Raw genomic sequence first — 17,449 nt, 5'->3', positions numbered from 1 at the left:
GAAGTGAAGTTTGAAGAGTAGTTAAAATTTAGATAAGTGAAAATAGGACATTCTATGTGGAGGAATAGTGTGAAGATGATTATGGTATATTTAGGTGTCAGTGATTATATCAGCTTGGCTGAACATTGTTGGATAGAAAGTCAGGAGTAGTTTGGGGACAGACTGAAGAGCTTTGAATATTGGGTTGGGAAGTTTCAACTTTCTGTATATGCACCAAGCAACAATCCACTGATCATTATTATTTCATTTTTTCCCCTCGATTAACCTTTTAATATTGATGTAAGGGTTACCTTAGAGATTCCATCATGCCTTTCCATATATTACATTATAGTACAAATTATGACTGTCGATAATACGATTTACCCCCTACATCTTGTGCAGTATTGTAAGTTATCTTAATTGTGCATATATTTTAAACTCAAGATACTGTTAGTATTCTGTGCATTCTATTCACTTATATTTATTCTTTGAAGACCTTCCTGCATTTTTGGTTTTAAGTCAGGGATCATTCTCACTCTGCCTAAAATCATTCTTTGTACTACATTAGACTTTAGCCATGAGTTCTCTTAGCTTTTGTCCAAAAATCCCTTTACATACCTTTATTTTCGTAGGGTGTTTTCTCTGGAAAAGATTGGCAGATCTCTTCTTATATAATACTTTAAAGATGCCGTTGTACTATTTTTTGGCTTCCATCGTTTCTGTTACATCAGCTATCCAGCTTGTTGTTTCTGTGAAGAGAATGTGTTGTTTTGCTGCATTTAGGATTTTTCTGTTTTTGCAGTTTTATTATGGTATGTATAGGTATGCATGTGTTTGCTTATGTATTAAGCTTTTGTGGATTCACCAAGCTTGATTCTTTCTGTCTTTCACTAGATTTATGTCTTTTGTTTGTTTTGGAAGGTTCTTAGCCATTTTACCTTCAGAATTGACTTCTGGCCCATTTTCTCTTTCTAGGACTCCAGTGACAACATTGTTCACTTTCTGACTGTACCCTACATTTCTCATGTGGTCAGTCCCCACTTCCCTGTACTTGCTCACTCTAGTTTTCCTCTCTATTCTTTAGTTTGAGTATCTTCTATTTACCTGTCTGCTGCTGTGTAGCCCATACACTGGTTTTTTTTTAAATAGATTCAATTTATCTATTGAATATCTTTTCTTCTATTGTGACTACTTTTACCTCTGTTTTCTTTAGTATGAGTCATTAAAGATCTGTGTCTACTGAATCCAGTGTATGGGCCTCATTTAGCCTCCTTTTGGTGTACTGATAAGGTGTTGTCTTTGTTGATGCCTCACCTCACAGTCTTTTAAAGCCAGGTATTGTTTATAAGAAACTCGAGAGTCTTCAGGTAATCCTGAGAAGGTTCACTGTTTGCTGTAGTAAACAGGAGTGAGGTGTGTGAAAGGGGTGGTTTGGTGCACTGCAGTCACAACTGACCTGAGTCCAGACTAGGTAGTGCTCAGCATCAGCTGCAGGTCTTCAAGGGTACCTTTATAAAGTTGTCTCTGTCTAGAACGTTACTTCATTTTGTCTTCCTTGCTCCTACAGCTCTTGGATACCTTTGGTTATAATTTATAATCTCATCCAGCTTTTCATTGGTCTGCCATCAACTGCACCATGATACCTAGACATAGTATTTTTCCTGCCACAGTATTCTTCCTGCCAAACATTAATGCTTTTTTGAGCAGAAGAGTAGCAAATAAGTAGTATTAGGAAGTCTGTTGATGGTTTCCAGGATGGTTAAGGATGAGAGAGGTTAGAAAGGTTGTGATATTAAGATACAGAAAGGGGATAGAGGAAGAACATGAGAGCAAACAGCAAACCCACAACCCAAAACACTTGATAGTTTGCTTTGGCTACTAATCTCTGTGATGTTCCCATAGGAAATAAATGCACAGAAGACAGAGAAATGCATGCTTATAACTAAGGCAAGAAAAGACCGATGTTGTTTGGCCCCTAACAGAGCAGAGCCAGTAAAGACCTAGCTATCTGTGATGACCTTTGCATCAGTTCATGCTCCATGAGGAAAATTAACATCTTGTGTACCAAAATGAAAAAATACCTATGTAAGCATGAACTGTCCTTATTCTGAATTAACCTATCAAGTTTAAAAATATTGGGTTATGTGTGAAATGGATTAAAATGTCCTTTTGGAAAGTAACCGGTGATAGTGGATAGTCTGTCTTTGGTAAAATACAAACTGGCATACCTGTATCAGCTCCTCAGGTTCTATCGATTTTTTTCTGCTACATAAAATCCGAAGTCTTGGAACTACTATTCTTCTTAAGTCCAAGTGACTTCCTTATAGGATTCAGCCAAGTCTGCCTTATTTCACCAGCCACAAGGAGAGGGTGAGGAGGAGGAGAGAGTTCCTTGGTGACTGTCCTTGAGCATGAACAGTGGAGACCACCACTCTTCCTCCTGCTGGGTGGAGAGGGGAGGTTGGGTAGAAGGACAGGAGGAAGGGGGGAGAAGACAAAGTTACTCGGCCAGCAACACTAGTGAGAGGTGCTGAAGAGCTCTCAGTGATCATGACAGTGACGGCACTTTAGATTTGAGTTGGGGGAGAATGGGACACTCAGGATGACACACGGGAGCATGAGAGTCGTGTGGAGACGGGGAGTTCTAGTGTGTGCTCACAGGCATTGTGGGAAGACTGCTTGTACCTTTGGGGCGCTGCTTTTCAGGAAGTCCGTGCCGTGCCTGGGAGCTGAGTCACTGCAGTTCTCTGCTATCTGCATAATACACAGTTGTGTACAATGAAATATTGATTCATATCCCGAATAAAATAATGATTCATATACCAAATAAAATACTTAAAATAATGATTCATATAAGATAAATTATTTAAGGCTCTCAATTTGCAGCAAAGTTTTAGGATATGAATACTGTAGACATCATAAACTGCCATTTTACCACTCAGAGTTGTTATTCTGTTTACTGTTTTGTTGTTTCTTTGAACATGTTAAAAAAGTTTCCTAATCTGTATTATATTTCATAGCACTTTAATCTGCATATTTTAAAATTTTCTTGCTCTGTATCTTCTCATTTTAAACCATGATTTCCTGCTTCTGGTTAATTAAAATGCTGATGATGTACTGATAACCTCACCTAAGTCAGTTTTAAAATTTATCACTTTTTAGTGTGTATCTTAAAATGGAAGAAATTTTTCTTGATTTCATGAAGCGTCCTCAAAGTGAACAATTCAGAAATATCAGGAATGAGGAGAGGATTTGTTATTTCCTGAATGAGGTTATTTTTTAAGTCAGTTAGTAAGTTTGCAACTTGGCTATATACTAATCAGAGTTGGTCGTATAAAATTTCCCATAGGTTAGCAAATGATGTTTTTAATTATAAGCTATTTGCATTTTCAGATGAATAAATTTATCTGGTGCATATTTGAGCACCTTTAATTGCCATTCTTCTCCCCAAATCTTAGCAAAAGGAATTTTTGCTAAGGAATTTTCCATGATGTGTGATTTTCAATTATTTTTGTTGTTCTTCCCCATTTTTCCCCCTCTTGGACTTAAGCCAACTGGGGAATTTTATATGTTGTTTTTATGGTTTATCTTTTAATCAGTCTGCTAGTGTTTTATCTGAAGGAGAGTACTTTATCAGTTCATAGAACTTACTTAGCACATACACAACTTGAAACTCATACATTCTGTTGCAGATGGTTTGACGTTGGCTGTCTGATAGTTGAAGACCCTGTGCATGGCATTCATCTGGAAGCATTTACACAAGCCACACCAGTACCCTTGGAATGTGTACAACAGGTTAGTTTTATCCTTTTGCATTATGCTCCAGAAAAGCTTGAAATATTGTTCTCAAAATAAGATTTTTATTGAAAATATGGTATATTCTTGATTTTGCTTCACTCTTTTTCCTTTTAATCTTTTCTCCTTTTCAATTTTCTGTTCCTTCCACGTTGTTTCAGTACCTCCCTACTTTTATTTCCCAGCGGTCTTTGAAAAGGTAAATCTATTATATGGTTAGTTGCTCTTTTCTTCATTGTTTTGCTTGTTTGTTCTTATGATTGTGTTCATTACCTTTGGGTTAGAAAAAAATTTACCTATTCTGATTTTATGTTAACCTTTCATATACTGTCTCATTTATCTCACATTTTCATTTTTCCTGGTTACTCTAGTTCCTTTTTCTTTGTCCTCATCTTCCTCTTTAATTTGTTCATCGTTAAAAACATGTGGAAACACATTTAGAAGCAAGTTTACAAACCTTGGATGAAAGGCAAATGTCTTTTCAGTTTACTGAAAAATATTTACTTATCCACATAGTTTCCAGAAGAATGTAAGCATTCATCTATAACGAGTGTCATTCCATCTACATTTTTTGTTACTTTTAACCTTTTGTTGAGCAAAATGGAATGTAAGAGTTTATTTACATTGGACTCTTTATACTCATAAATGTCATTTCAAAAGTTATTTGGGACCTTAGGTTTTTGAGAATTCTCTTGGGATTCTCCCCCAAGAGAAAATGTGTATGATATATGCACTCACATATAAATTTGGCTTATGTGTTTATGGAGCCCCTTAAAGCAACCTGTGACCTTCTTAGGGGTTTACATTTTAGATGGGGAATAAGAAATGATGCTTACAGTTTTGTTACCATAATACCATACCACTGATACCATAATTTTTACCACAATTTCTTTTCAGAAAGCATTTTTATATACACGGTAATGTTAAATTCACTCCAATATGAGGGTGGTTAAAAGATTGTAAACAAATGCTATGCCTATTGCTATACCAATAATTTAGAAAAATTACATACTGTTGATTTTCTAGGAAAATATTCTTGAATTAACAATAGTAGTTTATAACCGTTAGGTTGAACCATACAAAATTGCTCTTTGAAGTTAAAAAAAAAACAGCCACTTTTGGCAGCTTGATGTGATTTAACTTAATTATCTATCTTCATGAAGCCTTTTGATGCAGGAATTTCACCTAGCTCCCCAAAAACTAAGTTCTAAGATTAGCTTAGCAGGCTACGGTTTATGGCATCGCACGGAGTCGGACACGACTAAAGCAACTTAGCGCACACGCACGCACAGTGGTGTTATAAGTGAGGTATAAAAGATACTCAAAGAATAGCTGACTAATGCGTCTAATGCATAGAGGTAGAAGTTTTCCATTTCATTCTGTGAGTCTGGCTTGTAACTTAACCAAAAACAATAATACAGTATCACTTAAGAACTAATTGGTAAAATTAATAAAATTTAGAAATAGAACAGTAAAAAGGGTTCTGAAACCAATTCCTGTGTGTGTGTGGGGGGGGGTAGTTCGTCTCACACCACCAAGCTGTTATCCAGTACCTGCTGGATATCCTATAATTCAACCCAATTCTGACACTTTCTACCTATAAAGAGTGTTGGATCCCACAGATTAAGGGGTCAGTCCTACAAGACTGCCTGCCTCCCTCCTTTTCAGACATCTCACAAGTCCAGATTGCTACATGAACTTCTGACTGAGGAAGGAAGGAAATCAGATTCTCGTAAGTGGTATCATATAATCTCACTTATACGTTAAAGAAAAAAATACAAATGAACTTATTTAGAAAACAGAAATAGACTCACAGACTAAAAAATAAACTTATGGTTGCCAAAGGGGAAGGAGTTGGGGGGAGGGATAAATTAGGAGTTTGGGGTTAATAGCTGTATACTACTATGTATAAAATAGATAACAATATATACTGTATAGTACAGGAAACTATTCAGTATCTTGTAGTAACCTATAGTGAAAAAGAATCTGGAAAATAACAGATGCATACATATATATGTATAATTGGACTACTTCACTGTATACCTGAAACTAATACAACATTGTAAATCAACAATGCCTCAATTAAAAAACAAGCAGGCATGCTTTCAGAAGTAGGATATGGCTTCATCCTTTCAGGCATATGGTATAATGGAGCAACAGACAGTATCATCTTTTGCTCTGAGTCTCTCTTTTTTTTTTGCCCCCTTTTTTTCTTTTCCTCCATTCATACTCAGATTTTTCTACCTTTTGAAGGGACTTAGGTTCAGCCCCTGTGCCAGTCTAGATTACAGACAGCAGTACTTAGTCTGGCAAGTGCTGCCCCCTCATCCACTTCTCAAACAAGGTAAGGATAGAAGGGTGCAGAGTGGGGTGGGATATCTTTACCACCAGGCCATATAGCAGCTATAACTGTTAGCCCCAGTTTTGCTAGATGGAGTAGGTTCATCACAAGCCCTTAGGAATTGTAACAAAGATTAAGAAACATATTTACAGTTTCTGACTTAGAATTCTTGCACTTGCCACTTTGGTCATCTGACTGCTACATCAAAGGGAGAAAAAAGTTGAGGTGATCTGAGAAAGAAAGAATTTATTATCCCAGTGTCCTCTGCCCTTGGTAAGAACTGCCTCATCACACTAGCACCGTCATCCCCCACCTCCTCCCTGCCAGAGCAACTCTGGACTCTTCCCTGTGCAGACACTCCTCTAGCTCTTCTTGTTCTGTAGGCCAGCCTCTCACACCTTTCTCTCCCCATTTAGACAACCAGGGTTTCAGTGACCTGTTCAGTTCTCTGTCAGACTCTCTCTGAGGGGGCTGCCTTTACCCACTGGACATTATGGGCTGTAAGAGCATGTTCCTTACTCTGAAGAAATGAAGCTCAGCCATCCAGATTGGTGCACTGTCTTCTGTTCCAGTTCTTTTACAGCACTCTGAGCACTTGCCTCTACCACTGGGTAAGAAAACCCTGGCCTGGAGTTAGCAAAGTCACCCAGGGCTACCCGATAACTTGCCAGATATGTTCAGGGCCTTCACAACAGGGCATCTGCCACACAGCTGTCTGCAGTCTCTGTTTTTTGCTGGCACTTTGTGCATCAGAGTGTACAAGAGGAATGTGTCTAGATTAAGCCAGTCTCACATTGCTGCACTAACCCCATATCCACTTACTTCTTGGATGCAGGTGGCTGTCTCAGGAGAGCACAGGGGGATATCTGCCTGTGATTCCATTCACCTTCCAAGCCCAGAAAGGAGTTCTCCTGATGGGCATCAACGTGTCCTACTTTAATGCATCCCTCTAATTCCCACAGATTTCCACAGGGCTCTGTGTCCCATATGGATATCCCTTTTATAGGCCAGGTTGCCACTGCCCTCCTGCCTGACCATATGGCCAGGCGATTGGCCACTGCCCACGAGTCAGTAAAAGTCAGAAGATAGGGGATGTTTATCACCATTCAGTTCTTTCTGGGAAAACAGCATGCATTTCAACCTTACTGAGCCAATTGATTTGTTTTTAACTTCCTCAGAGTGGTGGATTTCCAAATACTATATTATCTATTCACCCTGGAACTGCTACCCATAATCCCAGCAGCTCTTGGTTGTTCACTTGAGAGCTGTTCATAGCACGCTGTCTACCTGGCAGTTGGTTCCAGCAGGTTCTCTGTTGATTCCAAAGTCTATCCTGGAGGAAGAGCGACACTGGAACTGTGAGTGTTTCCTCCTAGTATTCCCCAGAGAGCACGATTCTTTATAAACCATTTCCATGTTATTACGGAACACTTCTAGGCACTGCCTTCCCTATTTGGGTGTTTCTCCACCATCCCAGATGTTATGGGTATTTCAGATTTCAAGATCATTTTATGTCCTTTAGTTATATGAGTAGCTTTAATTAATAATGTCCTAGGCTAGCAGTAAACACCCTTTAAATAGAAACTCTCTCATTTGAAGTCCAAGACATCTTTGCTGGGAGGCACTCAGATTTTTGCCATAAGCATCAGTCTACCCTTCACATAGGACTATAGCACAGAGAATTTTGTCCCTACCAGCACTGCAGCTTCTATTCTACACTGCAGGCTCAGACAGTATCACTGGTTCCGAATAGCATGTTCAGTTAAAAATGCTTGAAGCGTGGCTTTCCATCCCTTCTGTTTTACAACAATAGCTAGAGAGGAACTATTCTCCAGTGAGATAGAATCTCCATCCTCAAAGTATAATCAGGTTAAAAAGAGAAAAAACACAGTCACTTAACAAAACCTGCTCAAATACCAGTTCTACAAACTTACACATACTGTGATTCCATCATCACTTATGTTTCTCACTGTATTGCCCACTGAGACTTCATCAACAGGTTTGGTTTCGTAATACCAGATAGGGGACATGTTCCCCAGCCAGACATAGTATTCATCCAGCTGTGTAAAAGAGACACAACTTTGTTATACCTGCTTAAATATTCAACTTCATAATCCCATCAACAATTACATTTTTATTTTCAGTCTAACTGTAGCACATTTCAGACCTTTACCAGTGGACTTTGGTAACACAGCTCAAGGGACTCCCGTGTCAAGTCCCGGAAACTTTTTTTCTCCACTCTTGTACATACTGATTTCCTGCTTGGTTATCCTGCATGATTTAGCTCTTTCACGTATAAGCATATTATGAAAGTGAAAGTGTTAGTTAGTCAATCGTGTCTGACTCTTTGCAACCCCAGTGACTGTAGCCCACCAGGCTCCTCTGTCCATGAAATTCTCCAGGCAAGAAGACTGGAGTGGGTTGCCATTCCTGACCCAGGGATTATCGAACCCGGGTCTCTCACATTGCAAGCAGATTCTTTACCATCTTGGCCACCAGGGATGTGCCACCATGACCTGAGTAACAGGCATATTGAGTAGGTGAATAGCTCGGTCATCACAGAGCTGGTCACACATAGCCTGCATAGGAGGCATATTGGCTGCTTCATCTGAGTGTTCTGCTTGACTTTTATAATGGCATGATGGACAGAACCCTCTCAGGGTAAATAAACCTTACAGTGCTTTTATCTAGTTGACCAGACTGGCTTTTCCTTCAGAAGTAGTCTCCTATGTGTCTGGATCATACATACTTGTCTCTAATGGTTCTGCAACAAACTGTGGGCCCTGCATCAATGCAAACATGCTATTCTGTTCTGCAACATTAAAAACCAAAGACGAGCTCTTAAATTAGTTATTCTCATAATCTGTTTTAGCAAAAGTTAACTATTACCAAATCCACAAAATGAGCTGGCTCCTCCACACTGTATCCCTGGTTTCATGAGTTTCCTGATTTTGACCCCCCTCCACAGTGACTATCTTTTTAGTCACCAGAGGTCTTAAAAGCTCTTTCTGTTGTCCCTGTGCCACTTTTCCCTAGGGAGGAGATGACTTTTAGACAAGTGACCAAAGCTCAGACTCATCAAAATCTGAGCTTGGTCTGTTTTCCAAGGCCCAAACTAGCATTTTTTTCTTTTAGTTTAGCTGTTGTAGATAATAGTAACCAAGGATTGAATAGTTACCTTTTTTTAAAAATTAGTTCTCATTTCTTTATGCATTCAGTGAGCCAGCTCCCCAGGAGTTGGATGCATCTCTGCACTCCATTATCAACTTTTTTACCTTGAATAATGGATTGCCGTATATAGCTGCTACTGTGTACCACCCAGAAATCAGGTTCCTCATTCCCTACTCTTTCATCCTTTCTTGTCAGACCACACAGTTTCGTGAGCCAGGATCATTCTTGAAAATATTACTTCTGATAGCAGTTATGTAGGTTTTAAATCCAATTCTAATGTTTGGGAGGGTTTTTTCCCCACACTACCAAGCCATTCTAGGACATAGCTATGTGTACTATAATTCAGTGTTGACACTGTCACCAAGATAGCACCAGAAGCTGAGGGTTCTGTCTCACAAGACTGTCCCCAGTTCCCAGATGCCAGTAGCAAGCCTAGGCTATCACCTGGAATTCTCACTGGCATACTATATATAGGCTGGAGGTTGCAGTTACCTCCTCCTCAGGAAGTCCATTTACTCACTAAATCACCAATTTCTTAAAAAGAATATAACTTAGGAACAGCCAGATGGAAGTGATGCATAGGACGAGGTATGGGGTAAAGGCAGACAGTTTCCGTGCCATCTCTGGGCCCCATTCTTTTCAAATCTTCACATGTTCACCAACCTGGAATCAGCAAATCCTCTGCTTTTGAGTTTTTATGGAGGTTTTATTACACAGTATGACTGATTGAACCTCAAGCCTCTGTCCCTTCCCCAGAGGTTGGGTGGGATCCGGGTGGTGATCAGGAGTGAAAGTTCCAACTCTCATCACAGAGTTGGTTCCCTTGGCTACAAACTTATATCCTTAGGTTACCTGAGAGCTTTTCAAATATCCCCTCAACACAACAAAAGATAACCTTTGTATGGCTCTTATTGCTTAGAAAGTCCAAAGCAGCTTGTCAGAAACGGGACAAAGACAAAATATGCATTCCTTAAATTATAAGTCACAGAATCCCAAACATTCTGACCAAGGATTTGTCCCAAATTGGCCAATTGGTTCAAACGGTAGTGAATCAATTTATGGAGGTGAATATATAACAGATTAAGGGAGAAAAAAGATTGCATTAGTTGGAACTTGCTTGAAGTAACAACGATGCTTGGAAATCAAAAGAAAGCTGGCGTAGCAGTACTCCTATCAGACACAATAGACTTTAAAATAAAAACTATTACAAGAGACAAGGAAGGATGCTATATAATGGTCAAGGGATCAGTCCAAGAAAAAGATACAACAGTTGTAAACATATATACATATGGCATAGGAGCACCTCAATATAATGTAAATGTTAACAGCCATAGAAGGAGAAGTTGAAAAAATAACAACAGTAGTGAGGATTTTTAACAACCCACTTACATTACTGGTCAGATCATCCAGACAGAAAATTAATAAACACATGCCTTAATTGACCCATTAGACCAGATAAACTTAATTGATATATATAAGAAATTCCATCCAAAAGTAGCAGAATATACTTTCCTCTCAAAGTGCAAACGGGACATTTCTCCAGGATAGATCACATCTTGGGTCACAAATCAAGCATCTGTCAGTTTAAGGAAATTGAAACCATAGCAAGCATCTTTTCCAATCTCAATGCTATGAGGTTAGAAATCAGTTACAGGGGGGAAAAAAGCTATAAAGAAGCACAAACACATGGAGGCGTAACATTGTTACTAAATAACCAGTGTATCACCGAGGAAATCGAAAAGTACTAGAGAAATGACAGCAAAACCACGACAATCCAAAGCCTGTGGGATGCAGCAAAAGCAGTTCTAAGAGTTTATAGCAATACAGTCTTACCTCAAGAAATAAGAAAAACCTCAAATAAACAACCTTATACCTAAAGGGACTAGATAAAGAAGGAGAAACAAAACACAAAGTTAGCAGACTAAAGAAATCATAAAGATCAGAGCAGAAATAAATGAAATAGAGACAAAGAAAGCAATAGGAAAGATCAATGAAACTAAAAGCCAGTTCTTTGAAAAGATAAACAATTGACAAACCTTTAGCCATCAAGAAAAAGAGAGGACTCAAATCCAGTTCAGTCACAAGTACTAAAATTAAAACTATGATTTAAAATCTTCCAATAATAATAATAATAATAAAAACAACAACAACTCCAGAACCAGATGGCTTCACAGGCAAATTCTATCAAACATTTAGAGAAGAGTTATCACTCATCTTTCTTAAAATCTTCCAAAAAAATCCCAGAGGAAGGAACAATCAGACACGTTCTGCAAGGCCACCATTACCCTGATACCAAAACCAGACAAAGATATCACAAAAAAGAAAATTACAAACCAACATCACTGATGAACATACACACAAAACTCCTTGACAAAATACTAGCAAACTGAATCCAGCAATACCTGAAAAGGATCATACACCATGATCAAGTGGGATTTATCCCAGGGATGCAAGAATTCTTCAATATCTGCAAATTAACCAGTGTGAGACACCATATTAACAAATTGAAGAATAAAAACCATACGATCATCTCAATAGATGCAGAAAAAGCTTTTGACAAAGTTCAACACCCATTTATGATAAAAACTCTCCAGAAAGTGAGCACGGAGAGAACCTACCTCAACATAATAAAGGCCATATATGATAAACCCACAGCAGTCATCATTCTCAGTGGTGAAAAATGGAAAGCATTTCTCTAAAGTCAGGAATGAGACAAGTATGTCCACTCAGCACTTTTAGTATGTCCACTCAGCACTTTTAGTCAACAACATTTTGGAATTCTTAGCCACCGAAACCAGAGAAGATACAGAAATAAAAGAAATCCAAATTGGAAAAGAGTAAAACTGTCACAGTTTGCAGATGACATGATACTATACATAGAATATCCTAAAGATGCTATCAGAAAACCACTAGAGCTTATCAGTGAATTCAGTCAAAATATAGGGTACAAAATTAATACATAGAAATCTGTTGCATTCCTATACATTAGCAATGAAATATCAGAGAAATCAAGGAAACAATCCCAGTTACCATCGAATCAAAAAGAATACCTAGGAATAAACCTGCCTAAGGAGACAGAAGACTTATACTCTGTTCTTCAATCAATATCTTACAGTTCTCAACGATGACACAAACAGATGTAGAGATATACCATGTTCTTGGATTGGAAGAATCAATATTGTGAAAATGGTGTAGTACCCAAAACAATCTACAGATTCAGCGCAATACATATAGATTATCAATGGCATTTTGCACAGAATTAGAACAAAGAATTTTACAATTTTTAAGGAAACACAAAAGACCACAAATAGCCAAAGCAATCTTGAGAAAATAAAATCAACTGGAGGAATTGGGCTTCCTGACTTCACAGTAATCAAAACAATATGGTATTGGCACAAAGACAGACACATAGGTCAATGGAACAGGATAGACAGTCCAGAGATAAACACACAGAACTATGGTACCTAAGCTATGACAAAAGAGGCAAGAATATACAATGGAGAAAAGACAGTCTCTTCAGTAAGTGGTGGTGGGAAAACTGGACAACGGCATGTGAAAGAATGAAGTTAGAATACTCCCTAACACCATACACAAAAGTCACCTCAAAATGGATTAAAGACCTAAATGTGAGACTGGACACTATAAAACTCTTAGAGGAAAACATAGGCAGAAGAGTCTTTGACATAAATCACAGCAGTATCTTTTTGGATCCACCTCCTAGAGTAATGAAAATAAAAATGAAAATAAACAAATGGGACCTAATGAAACTTAAAAGCTTTTGCACTGCAAAGGAAATCATAAATAGGATGAAAAAACAATCCTCAGAACAGGAGAAAATGTTTACAAATGACAAAGTGACTGACAAGGGATTAAATCTCCAAAATAAACAAACAGCTCTTGAAGCTCAGTATCAAAAAAAACAACCCAATCATAAAGGGACAGAAGACCTAAACAGACATTTCTCCAAAGAAGACGGTACAAATGGCCAACAGGCACCACAACTATTGAGCCTGTGCTCTAGAGCCCAGGAACTGCAAATGTGCCGCAACTACTGAAGCCCACGCGCCCTAGATCCCGTGCTCCCCAACAAGAGAAGTCACTGCAACGAGAAGCCTGCACATGGAACTACGGAAAAGCCTCCGCACCAATGAAGACCCAGCACAGCCAAAAATAAATACCTTTAAAAAATTAAAAAACACTTAGATTGTATTTTAACAACGAGTTTAGTGTGTTAGTGTAAAGATTTTAAATCAAGTACATTCATGCAATTTTTTTTTTGTCACCTTATAATTTCATACATTTGGCAGCATAGCTGGGTTTCTCATGGTTTGTCATAATCTCTACTAAAACTAACCTGAGGGACTTTGAAATGTCACTTATAGCTGTTCCAGTGATTTTTTTTTTTTTTAGTGTATTAAAAATCTCAATTTCTTTTTTCCTGAGGCTCAAAGTCTGACTCCCCAGGACTACAATCTGAGGTGGTCTGGCCTTTTGGTGACAGTGGGTGAAGTCCTGGAGAAGAGTTTACTCAATGTCAGCCGGACTGATTGGCATATGGCCTTCACTGGCATGTCTCGTCGGCAGATGATCTACAGTGCGGCCAAAGCGATAGCGGGCATGTATAAACAACGGTTGCCCCCCAGGACCGTGTGAGAAGCCTGGCCCTGGGCTACTGACCCTCGCTCACTTGGAGCTACTGGTGGAGAAGAGACAGATCCTTAAACTGGACAACTTTAGTCAGTCCAACTGTTCTGATCATTTCCTGTAGGCTGCAGTTTTTCTTTTCTAGAAGGGTGTGGTATCATTCCAGTAGATGAAAAGAAACAGGTCCTTTTTATGATTATATAATTTCACATACCATAGTTCTCAAAAAAATGTATAAATATTTTTATAGCACAGTTTGATATACCAGATTTATAAGGTGCAAATTCATGTGCTAAGGTATTTAACTTAATGATCTGTATTTGATTATTTTGTTTTTTAAGAAATAGTTGACTAAAGAACTTGTTTACTGAATATTGTTTAAAAGCATTGTTTCTTTTAATTCATGATGAATATCTTCCCTGCCAGTCTTGGAAGCTTTTCGTGTGTGCATGTGAGCAGGTCTGATGCTAAGCTGTGGGCTCACCAACAGACTGTAAGACACCTACTTGTAGGGAGATGGTGCACTTTTCTATGCATATTTTTAACATGGGCCAGAATAGCAGAATCGACCATTTTCTTTTTGGTTATCGTATTATACACATATGGTCTGAAAAATTCTTTTTTTTTTTAAGTAAGTTTCAGCATTTCACATTCATACTATATGATAAACATTGGGATGATACATTTTATTTTTTCATTGCTCTTTGACAACTAAGTGACAAATGATTCCAGTCTATTTAAATTAGAAGCATTGGGTATTTTTTGCATAATACTATTCAGCGCTTCCAAGTAAACTCTTGACAGCAGCCATTATTTCTGCTTTAACTTATTTCTCCAGCTGTAACAGAGAAATTTTTGAGAGGAAATTATTGTTTATGAGATTATATGACTTACTTTAAGGTTACTTCTTATTTAGTTTGCCTTAAACACTGCTTTTCTAACTTTTTGCCATTCTGCCTTTACTTTTTATGCAAGTTTTCAAAGAAACTATTTTATAGTGAACCTGGTTTATTTAGTGCATTATGTTTGTATTTAACGAAGGTTTCTTTTTCCCCCAAATAATATATTTTACCAATTTTGGATTTATACAAATCAAAAATAAATACTTTGTCATATACTTTTGAACTCTATATATGAAAGTTTAAATAACTTTTGAAGATTGTTTCTTATAAAGATGTAATTTAATTTTTATTTACTCTTCTATATAATTCTTTAGAGGTAAAAAAAAATTAGCACAATCTTATAAAATCTTTTAAGGTGTTAAAGCTGTTATCCTGTACTGTCATTACATGTCATGTTTGCTTGAATATCATTTCAAGTACTTATTTGACTGATGCTATTTTTTTTAACCTAAGGGTGATAAGATTACGTATTAATTTTCCACCTATGTTATGTGTTAATTTCCATGCCCTGTATAATGATTGTTCAGTGTGATTCAGATATCTGTGTCATTAAAAATAATGAGAGAGAGAAGACAGATGTAGCTAGTTGCTATAGCATAACAGGAACAGAATACTTATTTTCCCTTTTTACTGGTATTTATGGAACACTTCATCTGTGTTTTCTCCATCTTCCATGATTAAGGGAAGCCTTTCTCTAACATTTGTTTCTTTTATTTTAAAAAGCTGCCTTTTATCATGATGTCAGACTAATGACACATCACTGTTAGGAATGAAGGAACATATGCCCATACTTCATAATTCTGCTTTTTTCCCATCTATTATAGGGAAATTTTACAGATCCTAAAAATAATCTGAGTTTTCTTTTTATTTTACCAAATCTCAATATCTTAATTGATGTTTTTGGAGATTGTTTTCATAAAATAACTAACATTGACATCCCATTAGAGGACAGTCTTCAGGTCCTCAGATAGCAATGAGAGTTATCCTATGGTTTGGGTACAGCTGATTTTCCAGTAGCTGGTAATTTGCACCTTCTGCTCTTTGTGAGTGGGTAAGGACTAGGGAAGGGCAGATGGAAAAGATAAATACATGATCTCATTCTGGCCTCTTATTCCTTTTTTGGCCCAGAGTTACTTTTGAAAGGCTGATGCTCATGACTGATTCCACACAGTCAACTTTCCCAGCTTCTTGTTTATTTTTTCGTGCTTCGATTTCCTTGTTGTACAAGGCACAAGAAAAGTAACTCATTCTCTCTCACACACTACAGCATCCTGGGCCAGGCACAGTCTTTTACTGTTGGTATTGTGGCATGAGATGTGCTGCTCATCAGCCTAAGGCCACAGCTCTCTTCACCAGTCATCCAGTCGTCCTGTTCTGTTCCTGCTTGCTTCCTTATAACTCCCCCACTAGCATTTTTTAGGGTGAGTTGAGGTGAGACTATTTGTGTTTTTTTACCCTCAAGCATCTTGGGACTACTTATCTTTAACACAATTCTTTGCCACTACTGTTTTGGTCATGTTTGTGTGTGTGTTTGTTTTTTTCTTTTGAAGTGCTCCCAGAACTACTTACTGAATTTGAGAAGTTTGTATACTTTTTTAGTTAAGAAGTGTGAAAGAGAATAGGAAAAAAATGCAGGAAGAGTAATTTTACATCAGCCTCAATTGACAGAAGGTACTCAGATTATTCATATTAATATCTTGTTACTAAGTTTATCAGGTAACCTAGAGCTGGGTCCCAGATTCTGGGTAGAAAAGATTGAGCCAATACAGTAGTTTTCTCCTCTGAGTCTCTTATTATTACGTCCCCTTTCTTTGTGCTTTCTCTCAAAGATTAATGAGGTAGAAAATTGAGATGAATGGATACAGACAAAATGGTAGTATGATAGTAAATATAAGTAGATAACAGATGAAAGTGGATTATATACATTAATTCAAAATCATACAAATTATTAATACACTCAGGGCCAGCTAAATTAGTTTAAGATGCTGTTGAAATTTACTTTGTTCCTTGGCTAGAAAAATTTCTAAACAGGAATTTGTGTTCTGTGAAGCCAAACTGGTAACATTCTATGTTCTAAAAGATGTTGGGTTATACATAAATTAAGAAACTTGGATTTTTACTCCCAGAATATGGAGCATAAGCTTGGAAGTTGGTAATGGACAGGGAGCCTGGCATGCTGCAGTCCATGGGGTCGCAAAGAGATGGACACAACTGAGCGACTGAACTGAACTAAACTGATGCAAGATGATGTACTGGATAAAGCCAATTTTGTACGTATGTAAATATGTCATAAATAAATAATACCTCAACTTATATCCCCAGTGATTTTTCAAATGTTAATCATATTCATATTATATTAGAAGGACCCATATTCCTTTTTGTCTCAACTTGCTACTGTCTGCCAAGAATTATGGAATAGCAACTTTGCCCATCTTTCAAGTGGAAAGGTAACATTCAAATACAGTTGACCCTTGAACAGTGAAGGCTTTGGGGAGCTGACCCCTAAACATACAAGTCCACATGCAACTTTATAATTAGCTCTCCATAGCCATAATTCCACATCAGAGATCAACCAACCACTGATTGTATAGTACTGTTCTGCTATTTATTGAAAAAA

General features: G+C 37.7%; 1 protein-coding gene across 8 annotated transcripts in view; it reads left to right on the top strand.

The window, feature by feature from the left end:
* Positions 1 to 17,145, top strand: part of PRRC1 (proline rich coiled-coil 1) — a 40,620-nt gene extending 23,475 nt beyond the window's left edge. For 3 of the 8 annotated variants that reach the window (XM_081504091.1, XM_081504092.1, XM_081504093.1), the window contains 2 exons: positions 3,672 to 3,774; positions 13,730 to 17,145. In XM_081504091.1, coding sequence (XP_081360217.1) covers positions 3,672 to 3,774; positions 13,730 to 13,939 — 313 coding nt within the window. In that variant the 3' untranslated portion in view covers positions 13,940 to 17,145. Of the gene's footprint in view, positions 1 to 3,671; positions 3,775 to 5,442; positions 5,507 to 6,027; positions 6,267 to 6,531; positions 6,727 to 13,729 lie in introns of those variants that run through there. The other 5 variants (XM_081504095.1, XM_081504096.1, XM_081504099.1 and 2 more) reach the window with 4 other exon arrangements.
* Positions 17,146 to 17,449: the final 304 nt, after the last annotated feature.

Source organism: Giraffa tippelskirchi, chromosome 6 (genome assembly GCF_054371585.1).
Source record: "Giraffa tippelskirchi isolate mGirTip1 chromosome 6, T2T-mGirTip1v1.2.pri, whole genome shotgun sequence".
In the NCBI taxonomy this organism is placed as follows: domain Eukaryota; kingdom Metazoa; phylum Chordata; class Mammalia; order Artiodactyla; family Giraffidae; genus Giraffa; species Giraffa tippelskirchi.
This window is presented reverse-complemented; position numbering and strand designations above follow the sequence as displayed.